Source organism: Microcaecilia unicolor, unplaced genomic scaffold, assembly GCF_901765095.1.
Source record: "Microcaecilia unicolor unplaced genomic scaffold, aMicUni1.1, whole genome shotgun sequence".
Taxonomy (NCBI): domain Eukaryota; kingdom Metazoa; phylum Chordata; class Amphibia; order Gymnophiona; family Siphonopidae; genus Microcaecilia; species Microcaecilia unicolor.
In genome coordinates, this window is record NW_021963690.1 from 143340 (window position 1) to 160429 (window position 17090).

General features: G+C 41.6%; 1 protein-coding gene across 1 annotated transcript in view; it reads right to left on the bottom strand.

Moving 5' to 3' along the window:
* Positions 1 to 1371: 1371 nt before the first annotated feature.
* Positions 1372 to 17090, bottom strand: part of LOC115459574 (ELMO domain-containing protein 2-like) — a 78882-nt gene continuing 63163 nt past the window's right edge. The window contains exons 8-9 of the mRNA XM_030189385.1: positions 6909 to 7042; positions 1372 to 1664 (exon numbers count right to left, since the gene is read on the bottom strand). Coding sequence (XP_030045245.1) covers positions 1513 to 1664; positions 6909 to 7042 — 286 coding nt within the window. The 3' untranslated portion in view covers positions 1372 to 1512. The remainder of the gene's footprint in view (positions 1665 to 6908; positions 7043 to 17090) is intronic.

Here is a 17090-nt window from a genome sequence, read left to right on the forward strand (position 1 = left end):
AGAAAATTTTTCTTCACTCAACGTGTAATTAAACTCTGGAATTCGTTGCCAGAGAATGTGGTAAAGGCGGTTAGCTTAGCGGAGTTCAAAAAAGGTTTGTATGTCTTCCTAAAGGAAAAGTCCCGAGACCATTATTAAATTGGACTTGGGGAAAATCCACTGCTTATTTCTATGATAAGCAATATAAAATGTTTTGCACTTTTTGGGGATCTTGCCAGGTATTTGTGACCTGGATTGGCCACTGTTGGAAACAGAATGCTGGGCTTGATGGACCTTTGGTCTTTCCCCAGTATGGCAATACTTATGTAGAAGGAGGAGGATGCTGGGCCTATAAATATTCACTGACTCACAGGCCTAACACTAACTGGTATAGGTCACAGTAGAGGTCCAAAGGGAGGAGGAAGAACCCTTTTTCTGTGAACCCATCCACTGATATGATCCTCTTTGGGGCGCCAATCCATATGGGACCACCGCCTTATGCTTTAGTCTGAATAACTACAATCAGATGTCTTCTGATCAAATGCATTGCATTATGCTCTGCTAAAGATACCAAAGCAAAACTTTGGAATTCTGTAGGTGAATCAATGCTCACAAAGCTTTCACCCCCTGCAAAAGCAAATGAGTAAGAGCCACAAAACAGTCAGGGACACTCCAGTTAACCATCATGCTCTTCAGAAATGGACTGAAATGGGATAAAAATCAAAGGCACTAAAGACAATGAAAGTATAATGCATAAAGTTTATGAAACTAATGCTAGGCACTAGTTTTCAACATCTACCCAGACTAGAAATGTGTCAAAGAACGAAATGCTAAAGTCAAAACAAAAACAAAGGACTTGCGTGTTCTGAGACTCTTTACACTGAGGTAAAGAACACTTTAGATTGTCTAATAAAAATATTTTTGTTAAAAAAGGGATAGCCCTTTCCAAGCAGAAAACTCTCGGCTCTAATAGTGCTACCCTGTAAACAGTTGGACTTCCTTTTGATGATTGTGAATCACAATTAATTAGAGAATGCAACAGTGGAAGCCTTGCTAATAGTACCTCAGAAAGTTCACCTAACTGTGTATATTTTGAAAACACAGGCCTGTTGACCAACTTTGCTCTTTCTGGTGCTGGCAGCAGCAGGTTTCTTAAATATTATTTCACTTAAGTTTTTAAAAAATGCAAAAAAAAAACTTAAGTAAAAATTCATAGCTGCCGGTTTTCTTGATCCTAAGGCATTTTCTGCATCCCTTTTGATTTGGTGTTTCTCACCATCAGTCATGAGAGATACACAGCTGAAGAAACCAACTAGCAACTGAGATTTCAGGCAGTAAACGCACGAACCTACCGAATAATTACAAGAGAAGCAAACACTGATTGTCCACGAGCCTTCTTAAAACATAAGCTTTTCAAAAAAAAAACCAGAAACATAATTACATTAAAGCTTTTTTTTTTTGATTAAACACGTGTGAAAATTCTGTCACAAGGCTAAACGCAAGTGTGCAAAGTGGTGCAGGATTCAGAAGCCGTCAGTTTGCTTTTTTTAAGGTAAGAACTACATTCTGGTCACTTAAAAGTCCTTTGATGCGGTTGTGAAACTTCTCCCGGTATTGGTTGAACAGCATAATGCTTTCCGGCTCTTCTTGGAACCAAAACTTGTCAAACTCGTACATCAGATAACCTGTCAGAAGAAACAAGATGTAAGATACGAGCCCTTTCCCCACATTTCATTTCTCTTTTCAAATCATTTTGACATACGCATACCTCTCAACCAGCTAAGTGGTAGATTTTTCAGATACAATAAACATCCATCTTAAATACTAAATAATAACACTGTACACGATCTATACAAAACCGAAATCTTACCACATGATTGTTTAACCTCTTTGCTATTAATGATCTAGCACCATAGGCGTAGACTGGGGGGGCGAGGGGGGGCAATGCCCCCCCCAAACGACGACGAGGCGCCACCGCGCCATTAGTTAAAAAAAAAAAAACACATGCAGGCACGCGCTCCTCTCCATCTGCTTGGCTTCCCTGCCCTCTCTGTCTGCGTCCCGCCTTCCTCTGACGTCAGAGGAAGGCGAGACGCAGACAGAGAGGGCAGGGAAGCCAAGCGGACGGAGAGGAGTGTGTCCGTCTACCCCTCTCTCTTCCTCCCTCCCTCCGGCACAGGCAGCAGTCTTTTTCAGCGTTCCTGGCAGCGGTAGCGATGTACACGCTGCCTTCGGCTCTGCCCCAAAGCCTTCTCTTCAAGTTCCTGTTCCCGCATAGGTGGGAACAGGAACTTGAAGAGAAGGTTTCCGGGGCAGACCGAAGGCAGCGTGTACATCGCTACCGCTGCCAGGAACGCTGAAAAAGCTGAAGACTGTTGTCTGCGCCGGAGGGAGGGAGGAAGAGAGGGGGTAAACAAAGTCACCATCTTGGACCTCGCGGGGGAGGGGGGGGGAGCAGAGGGAAGGAGCAAGAGATGGATGGGACTGGGAGGGGTGGGGAGCAGAGGGATGGACCAGGAGATGGATGGGATTGGGAGAGGTCAGGCACAGCAGAGGGAAGGAGCAGAAGATGGATGGGACGGAGGGATGGTGAGCAGAGGGAAGGAACAGAAGATGGATGGGACTGGGAGGGGTGGGGAGCAGAGGGAAGGAGCAAGAGATGGATGGGACTGCGAGGGGTGGGGAGCAGATGGATGGGATTGGGAGAGGTCAGGCACAGCAGAGGGAAGGAGCAGAAGATGGATGGGACGGAGGGATGGTGAGCAGAGGGAAGGAACAGAAGATGGATGGGACTGGGAGGGGTGGGGAGCAGAGGGAAGGAGCAAGAGATGGATGGGACTGGGAGGGTGGGGAGCAGAGGGAAGCCTACTGGAAAGAAGACACTGGGACCAAAGCGAATAGAAAAACTAAATGATCAGACAACAAAGGTAGATAAAAGTATTTTATTCATAATTTATTAATTGAAATGTGTCAGCTTTTTGAAATATGCATCTGTGATATTTTGCCTGTAAATTTCAATTCCTTCCTCCATATTAGCATATTCATTTTCATATGTATATATGCAAATGATATGCTAATATGCTCCACCCATTCTTTGCCCCCCCAAATGAAACAAACTACGCCTATGTCTAGCACTACCACCTTAAACCTTATGTCGAATAGGGTCTCTCTATAGTCAATGACCTAATTTATGTTAGAATCCAATTTATTACTCAGGAACCTTCATGTAATACCATAATGTATTCTGCTTTACCATGTATGTATGCACACGGTATATATATATATATATATATATATATATATATATATATATATATGTGTGTGTGTATGTGTGTGTGTATATATATATATATATATATATATACATACACACACACACACATACACACCATGATCTGTTCCATATATGTTATGTTACCATGTATGTCTGCACCTAACGCAATACCATTTGTAATTCTGTTCCATATATGTTATGTTCCATGTATGTTACCATGTATGTAGTGGAGGAGTGGCCTATTGGTTAGGGTGGTGGACTTTGGTCCTGGGGAACTGAGGAACTGAGTTCGATTCCCGGCAAAGGCAGCTCCTTGTGACTCTGGGCAAGTCACTTAACCCTCCATTGCCTGCCGCATTGAGCCTGCCATGAGTGGGAAAGCGCGGGGTACAAATGTAACTAAAATAAAATATGTCTGCACCTAACACAATACCATTTGTATTTCTGTTACCCGGAAATGGCAACCGCCATTACGGCAAATGTAAGCCACATTGAGCCTGCAAATCGGTGGGAAAATGTGGGATACAAATGCTACAAATAAATAAAATAAAAATATTGAGGGGTTAATTTTTAGATTTAAGAGGTTACAGTCTATTTTACGATCTGTACGTACAGTTGCTAAAACTGAAAACAGCATTTTACTTTAGTAAGATGTTGTGAGCAAATTGTTTTGGGGCAGGACCCCAATAATAATACTTGCCTGCACCAGGGGTTGATTTTCCCATGAGTTCTGGTCCAGTGTAAAAAGTCCCACCTCAGAGAACTGAAACAGTCTATCCGTAGTACACACCATGCAGGGAAGCATTTTCCATCACCCCCCTCCCCCCCCCCCCCAGGTTCCTGACAGTTGAAATTAGCTGTTCCTGCTGTTTTTAACACCACCACAGCCCAATTTCCTGGTTCACCACCATCCCCTTGTTTGCATGCAGAACGGCAGCAAACAAAAAAGTCAGGCTGCAGCAATAGTAATATAGCAAGTGTTGGCAGATTTGGGGGGGGGGGGGAGGGGAGTTAGATTCCTTCCTTTTGTCAACAACCTCCACTATTCATGTATAGTGATGTGCTCAAACAAAATTTAAGTCTTAACTCCAACCAAAAATGGCTAGCTATACTAAAGAGAGTTATGCCCCAATTTGACTGTTCCAGTCTGCAGACCCAACTATCAGACTGACTGTTCACGTGTCCTTTAGATTGTAAGCTCTTTGAGCAGGGACTGTCCTTCTATGTTAAATTGTATAGCGCTGCGTAACCCTAGTAGCGCTTTAGAAATGTTAAGTAGTAGTAGTAGATGTAAGTCACAAAAAAAGAACTTATCTTAAGAGCCCCGAATCCTGAACTACCGAATGCCCAGTGCTTCATTAAATGTTTTCACGGAGGTAATAAAAAGGATTGCTCTCCCCTGGAGCATTGGTTTGGTGTTACCAGTGACATTCTTGTTTAGCTCTATTCAAGATAGCACATTATCAGACTTGGACACTATTTGCAAGCTCCACTGGCAAATATACTTTCCTCTATCTCAGATTCCACTTTTCTGCACGACTCATTCTCTGTTTCTTCTGAATATTGTATTTCCTTTCACTTGCTTCTTTTGGTATTGTAAACCGCCTAGGGACACCTTGTTTGTGTTTGGCAGTACATGGTAAGGTCACAGGGACTGACATGGCCCCTAGAGTGGCCAATCTCTATATTTTTGACTTTGAGGGTACCTTTTTGTATCCATCTGAGTGATTTAACAAAGTATTACTGTGGTGCAGATATATACACTATGGGCTCAATATTTAAAGGACTTATGATCTGAACTTTGAGAGTTATGTTCCTAAATTGGCCTCTCTGAAAATTTACTAGGGCTTATAAAATTTTACTCAAAAATTTCACTGTAGTCTTAAATTTAAAAGCATAAAAAGTGGGTGGCAAGAGGGTTGTGATGTTCCAGCATTCATCAGCATTCCGGTATGTTCCGGCATTCATCAGTACTATGCTCACAAATGTAGGCCCTCCATTTGTTTACCTAGATCTAGGAGCCTAATTTATGATCATAACTTTTAAGCTCCTAAATTAAGATGAGTTTTCACCTAAAACGTTTGGCTGCAAATAGGGAAGAAGGTGTGCTAAATGATAAGCCCACAGGAATACAACGGGCTTTTCATTTAGCGCACGCTAACCATTAGTGGTCCTTAATAAAAGGACCCCACAAAAGGCTAACCTGGGAACATAAACTTAGGAGCTCGACATTTTCTGAATATTGGGCCCTACCAGTTTATGACTTAGAAAGTCACAGATGATCATTTGTTTTGGGTTTTTTTTTTTGTCTGTTGGTTGGTTTAATTCTTTGGACTCCAATATGAAGTTGTCAGCTACAAGCGACCAGATGAGACAGACAAAGCCCATCAAGCCCAGCATCCTGTTTACAACAGTGGCCAAACCAGGTCACAAGTACCTGGCAAGATCCCAAAAGAGTAAAAACAGATTTTATGCTGTTTATCCCAGGAATAAGCAGTGGATTTTCCCAAGTCCATCTAATAATGGCTTATGGACTTTTCTTCTAGGAACTTGTCCAAACCTTTTTTTAAACCTTGCTAAGCTAACTGTTCTTACCAAATTCTCTGGCTACAAATTCCAGAGTTTAACTACACGTTGAGTGAAGAAATATTTTCTCCAATTTGTTTTAAATTTACTACTTAGTAGCTTCAATGCATCTCCCCTAGTCCTTGTATTTTTGGAAAGAGTAAAAATGTGATTCACGTCTACCTGTTCCACTCTACTCAGTATTTTGTGGATCCCTATCATATCTTCCCTCAGCTGTCTCTTCTCCAAGCTGATGAGCCCTAGCTTCCTTAGCCTTTCCTCATGGGGAAATCATCCCAAACCCTTTATCATTTTCATTGTCCTTCTCTGTACCTCTTCGTTTTTGTTTTTAACAATATACCGCAACTTTATTTCAGCAATAGAAATAGTAGAAATCCCAAAATTCAGCTTCCACTTCTCCAAAACAAAAAGAAAAAAAAATGAAAATAAAATAGAAGTCCTTGCTTTTGAGGTTTACATCGTCAACTCCATAATTGCATTCACTATGTCATTACCTCTTCTAATTCCGTGACCAAAACTGTAAAAATATCCAAAGTGCAGTCACATCATGGAGCGATAGAAAGGCATTACAATATTCTCAGTTTTGTTCTCCATTCCTTTTTTTATAATTCCTAACAAACGTTCTTTTTCAGACACTTCAGTTTATAAAGAAGGTTATGGATTATGTGCCACAGTATATAGGAAATCATTGCTAAGTTTTGAGAGCTTTCATCCGCACATGTTATGAATGTTATTGCCTGTCAGTCAATTCATTTGTCTATGACATATATGGTCTACGGAGCAGAAATTAAAAACAACAAGAGAAAGAACTGACCGATTTCTCACTAGATATCTTTCTCACTAGAGTACAGATATCCTGGAGTCTGGGGCCTTGTACCCCGAAATACATAGAAGAGTGTAAAGCCACACATCTGGACCGATGTGGACAGCAAAAGGAGAATAAATTAATGTCAAGCAAAATCAATCATGTTGGTTAATATCTCCAACATATTTGAAGATTGAGAAAAAGGGTCCAACTTAGATAGATAAATCTTGTTTGTTGCAAATTCATATAAAAGATAATACTCACAGTAAAACTGGTGGAAATGTTCCAACTGTGGGACTCCAGGTACCAGGTTATACAAATGAGATTTCAGAGTGCCACTCTTGAGTAAGCTGTAGGCCATCTCTGTCAAGTTGATTCCAACTATAGCATAAGAATATCTGTGAAACCAAAGCATCATTCACTTAGTTTTTCCTTTCTTTTCGCAGAAGACTGTATTCTCTTAATGAGATTCTGCAAAGACTTGTCATTCACTGCCGGGCTTTCTTCATTCTAATCTACAATACAGAATAGCATGCTTGATAACAATGCTTCCCTATCATCCACAATTCGAACTGAACTTTCTAATCTACCTAAATGTCAGCCTGGACTACCTACTCAAACTAAAGAAACAAATGACCACACAATATGTACAAGAGAAATTCCTGATGCCAGCAAACAAATTTTTGAAAGGGAACTCATGGGTAAAATTCAGGGTGAAAGAACCCCCTTGGGCTGGGCAGGATGTTTTAGACTCCAGCACACCAAGCAGCTTACATTGAACAGAGCCTCCCTGCTACCCAGAAACACCCACCTTGTGACAATAGCAGCACAGCACTCTGAAATCAGGAGGTCTCCACATTTCCACAACAGGCCGAACTTGTTCCCATCATGGCTCTGTGGCCGATTCAGCACAAAATGGATACTCCCAGCAGCAGAGAGGAAGCCTGCACAAGATAAGCTGACTCACCATTCACTTTAGTGTAGTCAAGGGTGTTTTTTCTGTCTGGACAGCAAGCGTAACCCCTTCAAGTAGCCATTCCCAAATCATTAATGTTCCATACCTTAGCGGGGGGGGGGGGGGGGGGGATTGATTTCTTCCTTTATTGACCTTATTCTAAGTACTCAACCATTTTCTAAGCAGAGATTCTCTCTTACTTGGGCTTGAATTTAGAATAAAACTATTAATAGAATTTAAAAAAGAATAATAATGCCATAGTTTTTTGCTAGCTTTCAAGAGTCAGAACCTTCCTTTTTCAGGTCAGAACAGTATGAGCAAAAGAGGACAACAGCATTTAAGTGAAACAGAAAAGCCTTCCAGGTATAGATGTAAAACAGAGAGAGATGGATTGACGATAAGAAGGTGACAAAGCAGTATAGGGTTTATAGTGCAATAGGAAACTAAGATCGTTTTAAAGTCCTTTCTTGGTAGCGTTGAAATATTTTATCTTAACTTCAAACGTCTTACGTACCTGGATTGTTTTAACACTTCCTCTTAGTATTCTGACCATAAGATGAATGATGCAATGCACGGTTAAGGACCAGTGCTCACCCACAGAGATGTCGCCTTGCTTTGTCTCAGGGCAATTTCTCCAAATGGGTTAGTTTTGTGCATACTGTGACAGGAATGAACCTCACTACTAAGCCAGGGTATGCAGGCATATGATCTCAGTCTCTCTAGTTTACTGCTTTGTGGTGTTTGATGTGGTGCCTGTGTGAGTTGATTCTTGTCTAACATCTGGCCTGTCTTGCAAACACAGCACACTTCTTCCCATGAAATAATGTATTCTACATTTGAGTAACAGCATGCATGAGACCCCCTTATGTTAAATGGTTTTCTCTGAAGGTAACCGAGGGGTCTTGTGATACCTACTCGAACAATTTGCATATATTGGTATATTGTAGACTCATGCCATTTTCTTCATTTTAAGCTTCTGTTAGGAGACTGCTTTTCACTAATTTTTGCTGCAGAGTTGGTGGTTGCTGGAAGGTCAGCACTGGTGGAGATGAGAATCTCTCTGTTACTCCAAAAAAGCGAAAAATACTCATCTGCAGCACGTGTTCTCTGAAGACAACGGGACACATTCCCACATATGGGTGACATCATCTGACAGAGCCCGGTGTGGAGATGCTCCCCAGCATTCTTTTTTGTGAAGCTTTTGGAAACCTGCCCCGCGCATGTGTGCACCTTCCTGCCCACCATCACCGCATGAGTCCAGGGTTGTCTAATAACACAGCTGACAGAATTCAACTCCTAGGGGAGATGGGTGGGTATGTGAGAATGTGTGCCCTGCTGTTTGAAAAACAAGGCCTGCAACAGACTAAAGCCAAACCAAAAAAGAAAATAAAAAATAAAAAAATCTCTATGTTAACATTTTAGATTTTTTTTTTTAAAGAACAATCTGACTGGAACTGAAGAAAAAAAGGACAGGGTGAGGGGGGATTGGATTCTAGACCCTAAACAAATTCTGAAAGACTGACTGACCAAACCAACTGTCATGTCAGGAATCTGGATCTAGACCAGGGGCGTATCTGCGTGGGGCCACAGGGGCCTGGGCCCCCGCAGATTTCACCCTGGACCCCCCTACTGCCGTTAACCCTCCCCAGCCTGCCGCCGTCACCTACCCCCGAGGTCCGCTTCCTTCTGCCGTTTTTTTAAAATATTGCTTCAGCTGGCGGGGGACCCCAACCCCCGCCAGCCCAGCCGAGGTCTTGTTTAAGTTCTTCATCCTCATGCTATGAAAGCTGCATCCTTCCAGTTGGACGGAGTCTGACGTCGCAGCACGCTGTACGTGCAGGACGTCAACGTGCTGCGACGTCAGACTCTGTCCAACTGGAAGGATGCAGCTTTCCCAGCACGAGGATGAAGAACTTAAACAAGACCTCGGCTGGGCTGGCGGGGGTTGGGGTCCCCCACCAGCTGAAGCAATATTTAAAAAAACCGGCAGAAGGAAGCGGACCTCGGGGGTAGGTGACGGCGGTAGGCGGGGAAAGGGTTGACGGCGGTAGGAGGGGGAGGGTTGACGGCAGTAGGGGGGGCGGCGGCCGGGGGGGCTATAATGTGCCCCCTCACTCTAGCCCCTGCCCCCCTACCGCCGAACCTCAGATACGCCCCTGACACAATAGCGAGATGTGAATGTGTGGACTGATATCCTCAATGCAGCTTTGCCTATCTCCTCAGTGGAGGCTGATCTTAGGTGGGCTACCAACTCATGCCCTGGCTGGGCTGACCCTGGAGGGTCATGTCAGAGCCATGACTAAGTAAAAGAGATACAGTCTGCTAGCCAATTAAATAAGGTGTATTTACTAACGGCTGTCCCCATCCTGTTAGGGCAAAAGAAACAAAAAACTGGGTGGACTTTCTATTAGCTCTAGGATGTTATAATGCATTAGTATTGCTCCATCACCTTGAATTCTATGTGCAATTTTGGTCACTAAATCTCAAAAAAGATATAGTGAAATTAGAAGAGGTACAGAGAAGGGTGACAAAAATGATAAAGGGAATGGGATAACTTCCCTATGAGGAAAAGCTGAAGCGGCTAGGCCTCTTCAGCTTGGAGAAAAGATGGCAGAAGGGAAATATGATAGAGGTCTATAAAATAATGAGTGGGGTAGAACGGGTAGATATAAATCGTTGTTTACTCTTTCCAAAATTACTAGGACTAGGGGGCAAGCTACAAAGTAGTAAATTTAAAACAAATCAGAGAAAATATTTCTTTACTCAACATGTGATTAAACTCTGGAATTCATTGCCATAGAATGTGGTAAAAGCAGTTGGCTTCGCGGGGTTTTAAAAAGGTTTGGATATCTTCCTAAAAGAAAAGTTCATAAGCCATTAATAAGATGGACGTGGGAAAATCCACTGCTTATTTCTAGGATAAGCAGCATAAAATGTATTGTACTGTTTTGGGATCTTGCCAAGCACTTGTGACCTGGATTGGCCACTATTGCAAAGAGGATACTGGGTTTGATGGACCTTTGGTCTGTTCAAGTATGGCAACACTTATGTTCTTATGTAAATAGATCCACAGAACAGGTGTTCAACTCTCAAAGATCTCATGGGCTATGCCCATGCTGAGAAACCACATGAATGGTTACATTACCCTGCTCAATCTTTCCACCAGTCTGTTGCTCTTTCCCGCCAGGTAGGTGGCACTGAGTACCATGCCATGGTTGGATGCCCAGCTCCACCTCCTAATTGTTTCCCAACACAGGAGGAATGATCCCATGCCTTGTTTGTTGACATAATACATTGCAACCTAATTATCCATTTGAATACGCTGGTGCATCTGCATCGAATCCCTGGAGGGGCAGAATCCCTTTTGGGGCCAACACTTCGAGTACTGACAATGTCGATGCCCCGGTGCTCCCGGCATTGTGCTTCAATAGGGATTGATGCCAATGCTCTGCATTGGGCAGAGGCCAAGAAGCTTTGATGACCCTCAGCACCAACAAGGGCGACATTGAATCCTTGTGTGTCCTTGTGTAGGGGGCAAATTAAGCACTATGAGGTACTATGTACAGACTTGGCCATTGTTAGCTCTTGTGCAGAAGCTTGGCATGGTGAGAGGCCTCTAGGACAATGCAGAGAAATCCAGTCTGATAAAGGCAAAACAACTACTTTTGTTTACTGTACTTGGGACAGAACGCTGTGGACAAGGTTCCCAATGTTTCAGGATCAAAAGTGGTATCAGAATTGACGTCACTGCCAAGAAAGAAAGTAACACAGCAGTACAGCTACAGCTTCTGATTTCCCTTTAAAAGGGGGTTTTATCAGAGATAGAGGCTGCTAAGTCAAGATCCCACCCTAAAGAGCAGACCTGTGTTGGACCGCCTGACATCTGAGGGACACACCAACATCTGAAGGACTTCATTAGGTTGTATGTACCTTTGTAGTCCTCTGTGGATCAGAGTGACTCTTTGCATGTCAGAGTCTAGTTAGGGATTTAAGTGCATTTACTTTAAGTTTATTTCTGTAATGAAATTGCCTTTGTCTTCGTCTTCATTTCTGTCTTTCTTTGCTGCTATTGTAAATAGGTTAAATTATTGCGCACAGTTAAGATGTGGATGCAAGCCAATTGTTTGTCTCTGAATTTATTAAAGACAAGAGGTAATGGTTTACAATCCTGATGTGTTTGAGGGGATGTTGATCCACGTTAAATATCAGATTACTAGTCTGAGTATCATCTTTGACTCACAGTTGTCTATGCAAGTTTAAGTTTCGAAGTTGGTACAGACATATCTTTTTCAGTTGAAAGTTCTGAGTAAGCTGAAACCGTTTCTACCAAAGCATGATTTTCAGATTGTGGTTCAGAGTTTAGTGCTTACAAAACTAGATTATTTTAACAGTCTCTTTTTGGACATTTCAGGGGCTAGACTCCATGCACTGCATGTAGTTCAGCATGCTGTGGTACGTATGATTTTTGGTTTGGGATGTTACAAGTCAGTTATGGGTGCGATGAAAGCTCTTCGTTGGTTGCCTAAAGAATTTGTTTTAAATTATCACTGGTTTAGGACTTTGCATGATTCAGCACCAGAATATTTTAGGAAGGTATTGCATAGACCTATGCAAGTATTGCGTTCTGAAAACACACAGCGCTTGATTGTTCCATCATTTAAACGTATGCGCTCTTCTGCTGCAGCAAAGACAGCATTATCTTATGCTGGTCCCAGTGAGTGGAATGAATTACCATTAAGAATACGTGTGCTGCAAAGATTGACATGTTTAAGAAACAGTTCAAAGCATTGTTATTTAAATAGGCAGGGTTTTAATTTCACGTTCCTGTATTTTATGGTGATGTGACAGTTATGCGATTATTAGACCATAAGAAGATAAGTATTGCTATACTAAGACAGACCGAAGGCCCATCAAGCCCAGTATCTTGTTTCCAACAGTGGACAATACAGGTTACAAGTACCTGGGCAAGTATTCGAGGTACTACTCCTCTCCCTCCACTCTCTATTTCAGTCGACAACACCCTCATCCTCCCCGTCTCATCTGCCCGCAACCTCGGAGCGCTTTAGAAATGTTAAGTAGTAGGAGTGGTCGAATATTGTATACAATTCTAGATTATTGTTTGTTTTTTGTAACCCACCTAGTTAATAGGTGGCCTATAAGTATTTTAAATAAATAAATAATACTTGGGTGTGGAGTTAGTTGTAATATATATTCCCCTTATCCTTAGATCCAAGCCCACTGCGCCAAAATAGTAGAAGAAACAGACACTTCACTCACTAATGTTGGTCTTGTCGGGTATCTGTTTCTTTCAGAATTTATACTAAGTGTCACATACTCCAATAGCACCCCAAAATGTGTTATCTGTATTGCACCTCACTTGGGAGTGGGATCTGCAAATGCTTGGTCCTGATGGGAGCTATCGACACTCAATGACAAGACAGGTGGAGACCTCCTCGATGTCAATGCATCTCCAACATCCAATGCAGCTCTGGGAGTCACGGAAAATGCTGAAAAACTAAGGAAAATTAAAAGAAAGGGGGGAAAACTGGTCTTCTGCAGCACCTGCACACAAGAAACAAAAAAGAAGCTGCGAAGGCAACAAAACACCAAAGTCAGACACGAGCTGAGGAGAGATCACATCCTCACTGCTCCACAGATGAAAGACAACTGCCCTGGTTCCACACGGTGATGGCAGGCAGGAAGGTGTGCGCATGCGTGGTGTGTGTTTCCAAAAGGTTCTTGAAAAAGAAAGCTACGGAGTGTCTCTATACTGGGCTCCACTAGATGCCATCACCCATATATGAAAATTTGATATCCTGCTTGTCCTAGCAGTTTAAAAAAAAAGTTTACTATTTTTCTTTTTTTGCTTTGTATTTATTAACCTTTAAAGTGGACTAACACAGCAACCCCACTACTTTATTCAAAAATAAAACTGGTTTCTTTTGCCTGGCTGTATTCTCTTGGGAAGATAAAAATCCTATTCTAATTTAATTCCTTGGGAGGAATTTTAATTAATTGGTAAAATACTGCTAGTGTAGAGAGTTAGGTTTCAGGATTTATTCTCTTTGAGGAAAATTACTGGCTTGATTGTTAGCTTACAGAAAAGTACATGTTTCATGCTTTTTCTGAGAATTGCTAAAGACATGGCAACCCAGACAGAAAAGCACAGAGAAAAAGAAAAGAAAAAAAAAAAAACATGACAGGGCTCACTGCAATAGGACCAAATCAGCAAGAACAATCACAAGAGGTCCTGCCCAAAGGTAATCTGGGGAGCTAAGTCCCAAAAATGGAAGAGACTCTCTCTCTGTTCACACGGCTAAGGTTTACATGCCTGTACAGACAGGGCTGGAAAAAAACCTGCATAAATTTTAATGTACAGTGAATAATATAAAATGGGTCAGAGCAGAAGAAATAATTGGGGGGGCGCGGACTGGAAACTAACCAGCAGAGCTGGTGATCTGTGTGTGGCTGTACACATGGACTGAAAGCCTGGGGCTGACTAGCAGACCCTGTTCAGACCCTCAGATGTCTCTTTTCCAAGAGCAGAAAGATAGCCACCAACTTCCCTCCACCCCTTCTCCTGAAGCCCAAAGCCAAATTGGACTTTGAAAACACATACAGGTTGTGTGTTCTGGCAAGGTTTTATAGGCAGATTTGAAACCCAAAAGCGGCTAGAATTTCCTCATCTAAGAAAAGTGGGAAGGCTGTGTATTTAGAGAGTAACTGTAAAAGTCAGAGAACAGAGCACAGCATTCACTGCTAAAACCTGTCATTTCTTTCTATATAATATCAGCAAAATTCGCCCTTTCCTTTCTGAGCACACGACCAGAACCCTCATCCACGCTCTTATCACCTCTCGCTTAGACTATTGCAACTTGCTTCTCACAGGTCTCCCACTTAGCCATCTCTCTCCTCTTCAATCTGTTCACAATTCTGCTGCACGACTAATATTCCGGCAGTGTCGTTATGCTCATATTAGCTCATATTGCTTGTGATAAAAGTTACAGAGTGGATTTATTGTGAATAAGAGGTATTCATTTGCTTAGTGGTGAGCATCTCTGTAGCAGAATGCATGCTCCATTTCCTACCAACCCCCACTTGTCATTGCTACTTCAGAATGAGCTATAGTGTCTAGCTGGTAAGAAGAAAAGCTTAAATATCAAACAAAAAAGGAGCTGAATGTTTACTAACCCTAAATTAACAAAAATACATTCATATATAACATAAGAACAACATAGGAATAGATATACTAGGTCAGACCAATGATCCATCTAGCCCAGTATCCTGCTTTTAAAAGTGGCCAAAATCCAGGTCACAACTACCTGGCACAAACCCAATTAGTAGCAACATTCCAAGCTACCAATCCCAAGTCAAGCAGTGGCTTCCCCCATGTTCATCTCAATAACAGACTATGGACTTTACCTCCAGGAACTTGTCCAAACCTTTTTTAAATCCATATAAGCTAACTGCTGTTACCACATCCTCCAGCAGCTAGTTCCAGAGCTTAACTATTCTTTGAGTGAAAAAATATTTTCTCCTATTTGTTTTAAAAGAATTTCCATGTAATTTAAATTGAGTGCCCCCTGGTCTTTGTACTTTTTGAAAGAGTGAAAAATTGATTCACTTCTACCTATTCTACACCACTCAGGATTTTAAAGATCTGACTCATAACCTCCCTCGGCTGTCTCTTTTCCAAGCTGAAGAGCCCTAGCCTCTTTACCCTTTCCTCATATACAAGAGGCAGGAAAAGATGGAGAAAAGACCTCTGTCTACCTTGAAGGTAAAGCCCACACCACTATGGACCGTGGCAAAAGTGAAGGCTACTCAAGGGAAACATCAGCGATCAGAAAAACTCACATTAAATTTATCATTTTATTTTAAATATGTAAACTTATTTCTTCTTAAGCAATAATGTACCATTTAATAGCGAAAAATGCAAAAATCCAATACTTAGCTTTTCTCAAAGTAGCGCTGTCTTTTAAATTCTATCTTCTTCAGCAGTGTTTCAAAGAAAGAGAAAAGACACCGGCATAACTCAAGAGAAGCCGGGTCCTCTGGCCTGACTCAACAATGCCACAGGGGACCTTTCTATAAAGTTTTCGATAGCGGCCATGTTTCACTAATGCTGGTTCAGGAGAATCTCTAAGTAAATATAAATACATAAAAAATTAACAACTCAAAAAGTTACAGGTGAAACTAACTTACATCGCAGCCAACCACTAAACACTCCTCAGCTCTTAATTTTCAGAGGCCGCTCTGTAGTGACCTGGGTTTCTTATTGGATGTCTCAAAAAAAAAAAAAAAATCACATAACCATAATAAAACTAACTTTATTCTTCCAAAAAGATGGCCATTCAAAAAAAGGCTTGCCGTTCTATAGCAGAATTCAAGCCATGAAGATCACAGGATTATAACACATATAACCAACGCTGTTCCTTCTGTCTTAAAAAGTAACGGAATTCACCTCCTCCCATGGAAGTTATAAACTGCTCTATTATCCAGCAATGTAAATCTCAAAACATATGTTGTTTTTGTATACAATACCGCACCACTGGTGCTTCCACCTTACCATATACCAAACAGCTTTTATGTTCACTCATACAAGTTTTAAATGTTTAGATGTTTGACCCACATACAATTTGTTGAAGGGACAATGAATAGTATTTACTGTAGTGTTCCCTTGTAGCGAAAAGGACTTATTTTACTGGATTAACAAAAAACCCTGTAATAATGGCACAAATAATACAGTATCCACATTTGAAGTTAGAACATGTAAATATTTATGTAGAGCAGCATTTACATCCTTTGGGGCCCTTTTACTAAGTTGCATAACCCAATGCATGCCAAAATGGAGTTACCGCACGGCTCTTGAGTTAATTTCATTTTTGGCGCATGTCCAAAAAATAATTTTCGGATACTCGTAGGTCATTACTGCCCAGTTACCACATGAGTCTTTACTGCTAGGTCAATGGCTGGCATTAAGGTTTCAGACCCAAAATGGACACGCGGCAATTTTGATTTCACCGTCACGACATTCTTTTTCTATCAAAGGTCTTTCTCAATTCAATACTTTAAGGGATGTCACCTCATGCGTACAGATAATTCTGTTTAGAACCACATCAGGGCATTGGATGCTGTTCTATCCTTGCAGGCCTAGCAGCCGAAACACAACGTTTGTGTCAAGTCCTTTTTTAATGAACACTTTTTAATAAATGTTTTTCTGTTTTTAAGTCCATTTTTTCCAGTCTTTGGTATCCGTGGTCAACCTCCCACCCTTTTCTTTTACATTTTTGTGGTTTCCCGTGGGACGTTCGAGTTCTCGTCTTGGCGGATTCTCTTGTAAAGTGGAAGCACCAATGGTGCAGCACTGTATACAACATACATTTTTGGATATATGCATCACGATCCTGTGAACCTTAGGCTTGAAATCTGCTAAAGAGTGGCAAGCCTTTTTTTGAATGACTATCTCTTCAGAAGAATAAAGTTATGGT